General features: G+C 65.5%; 1 protein-coding gene across 1 annotated transcript in view; it reads left to right on the forward strand.

Annotated features, from left to right (window-relative positions):
* Positions 1–56: 56 nt before the first annotated feature.
* The window catches only part of F751_0248 (Importin-7), a gene marked incomplete at both ends in the record, with an annotated part of 5,988 nt that continues 3,379 nt past the window's right edge, over positions 57–2,665 (forward strand). Inside the window, 7 exons of the mRNA XM_011402257.1 lie at positions 57–155; positions 370–543; positions 751–845; positions 1,104–1,340; positions 1,515–1,593; positions 1,809–1,916; positions 2,254–2,407. Of these exons, the coding sequence (XP_011400559.1) occupies positions 57–155; positions 370–543; positions 751–845; positions 1,104–1,340; positions 1,515–1,593; positions 1,809–1,916; positions 2,254–2,407 (946 nt within the window). The remainder of the gene's footprint in view (positions 156–369; positions 544–750; positions 846–1,103; positions 1,341–1,514; positions 1,594–1,808; positions 1,917–2,253; positions 2,408–2,665) is intronic.

Genomic DNA, 2,665 nt, shown 5'->3' on the forward strand with positions numbered 1-2,665 from the left:
CCCCCCCCCCCCCACCCCCCCCACCCCACCACACACACACACACCTTCTCTTGCAGGACCAGGCGAGGCTGGATGGCGCGCTGAGCATGCTGCGCCTCATCGCCAGGAAGTACGAGTTCAAGGACGATGTGGACCGCCTGCCGCTGGTCCAGATGGTGCAAGCCACCTTCCCCCTCGCTCCTCCCCATCTTCCAGGTGCCAGGGGGAATGCGTTGCAGGGCGTGGGGGTGGGGGTTGCGATGCGTCGACATGCGGCTGCCCAGGCCCCTCAACTCTCGCCCATCACCACATGGGGTCCTCACCGCACCGAGGCAAACAGGACCCCCCTTTCCCACCCACCCCCCTCCCCCACATACAACCACCTCGCAGTCTCTGCTCTCCAGCGACAGCGCGTCCCTGGAGCTGGCGGAGCTGCTCAAGCTCATATGCAAGGTGTACTGGTCCTCCACGTACATGGAGATCCCGGAGCTCATGACACACCCTGACGCTATCAGGGCGTGGATGTCCTGCTTCCAGACCCTCATCATGCGGCCCCTCCCCCTGGTGCGTTGTGCGTCGGTGTGGTGGGGAGGACGGACTTGGCATGTCAGACCCTGGGCCGGACCTGTACGATGAGGCACACGGCGCTCCTCTTCTTCTTGGGACGGTGGACCGCGCTGCTCCTGCTCCAGACTGCGAGCGACAGTGCATGTGTATGACGGAGACAGGGAAGTCTGAACGGTACCCCTCCCGCCACCAACCATGTCCCAGGACCAAATGCCGAGCGACCCCGACTCTCGGGACGCATGGCAGTGGTGGAAGACGAAGAAGTGGGCCCTGCACATTGCCTACCGCATGTTCAACAGGTATGAAGGCGCTGGGTGTGTGGTGCTGGGAGGCCGCTTCGCGGCAGGATGTGGCTCGGGGAGTGTCCAACTCGAGGGTCGCGCAGCAACGAGCACCTGAGCCGCGGCAGGATGCTCATTCCAATGCGTCTCTCAACACTCTCGGGCGCTCAAACCTCTCTTTTCCTAGCTGCTGCCCTGCCTCCCCTGTGTCATATCCGTGCTGCAGTATATCACCCTCCCCCTTCACCCCCCCGCCCCCCCACAAAAACCCGATAGGTATGGAACCCCCGACATGTGCACAGAGGCGGGCGACGTGGCGTTCGCCACCGTGTTCCGCCGCGACTGGGCGCTGCCCCTCCTCCGCGCCTGCCTGCACGAGCTCAGCGGCGTGGCAGCGGGGCAATACATCGCGGGCCGCGTGTGCAACATGGTTCTGCAGTACCTGACCCAGGCCCTGGCCTTCTCCCACACCTGGAAGGAGCTGAAGGTCACCCTGCCCAGCCTGCTCCCCAGGTGCGGCATGGGTGGAAGGGGGTACCAGGCGGGCGGAGTCAGCGGTTGCTGCAGCCCGCACTGTCTGGGTTACAGGCATGCTCAACCCTCCTCAACTATGCATGTGAGGTCCTTTCATAACCGTTCCCAGCACTCCTCGGCCCATCAATGGATCCCTCTGCACTCTCACTGCAGCGTGATCTTCCCCATGCTGTGTTTCTCCGAGTCGGATGCCGAGCTCTGGCAGGAGAACCCCCACGAGTACATCCGCAAGGTATATTCTGGTTGGCAGTCGGGTGGGGAGCCCGATGCGCAGTCAGTTGGCAGCGTCTGCCTCCAAGGCAATAGTCTGCCATGAGAGCGGAGGCTGCCTGAGCAGCTTGCCAGAACCTGAGTTTTGGAAGGGAGGCTGGCGCCCTGCCCTACTACGCCGCCTCTGTCCGCCAAAAACATCCTCGCACTGTATCCCCGCCCGCCGCGGTGTCGCAGGGGTACGATATCATCGAGGACCTGCACTCCACCAAGACTGCGGCCATGAACTTCCTGCTGGAGCTCTGCAAGTCCCGGCCAAAGGGCAACCTGGATGCCCTCGTCCAGGTTGGTGGAGCTGGAGGGAGGGGTGTGTTGGAATGGAACGCCGCTGCAAGGCCTGGCCAGGGAGTCCGGGCCGGGGGTGGAGCCGGCGAGGGCAGCTGGGTCGCCAGCCAGAGATCACTCGCTGTGCCTGGGAGTGCCAGGCCTCACCCCACCCCACCCCTCTCCATTGCATCCACCCACCCCACCCCCGGTCACCTATCCCCCCTCACCCCTCCCACTCAAACCGCAGCACATGGTGGGCATCCTGGGGGAGTTCCGCGCCGCCGGCCCCGGCGCCGACCTGGCGCTGGCCCGGCGCGCCGACGGCGCCTGCCTCGCCATCGGCACGCTGAGCGAGGTGCTGAAGCAGAAGGCGCGGTACGCCGCCTCGCTGGAGCCCATGCTGCTGCAGCACGTCGTCCCCCTGTTTGACTCGCCGCATGGCCACCTGCGCGCCAAGGCCTGCTGGCTGGCCGGCGCCTTTGCTGACATCAGCTTCCAGGATGGCCAGGGTGCGATTTGTTTTCGTGGGGGGGGGGGAAAGGGGGAAGGGCCTGGTTGTGGGGCAAGGGAGAGGGGGAGCCTGGGTCGCGCTGGCGTCGTGTGGCCTGGGGACTGCCGAAGGCACTCGGGAACCTGGTCCACCATGCCAACAAGGGAAGGGTGGGTTGAGGAATGTGCCACTTCCTTCTTCCGCCTGCCTGCCTGGGGCCCCGGGGTCTCCCTCGGCGTTCCCCAACATCGGCTCTCCCCACCCGTCTGCGGCGGCC

The sequence above is a fragment of the Auxenochlorella protothecoides genome (assembly GCF_000733215.1).
Source record: "Auxenochlorella protothecoides strain 0710 unplaced genomic scaffold scaffold10, whole genome shotgun sequence".
NCBI classification, from domain to species: Eukaryota; Viridiplantae; Chlorophyta; class Trebouxiophyceae; order Chlorellales; family Chlorellaceae; genus Auxenochlorella; species Auxenochlorella protothecoides.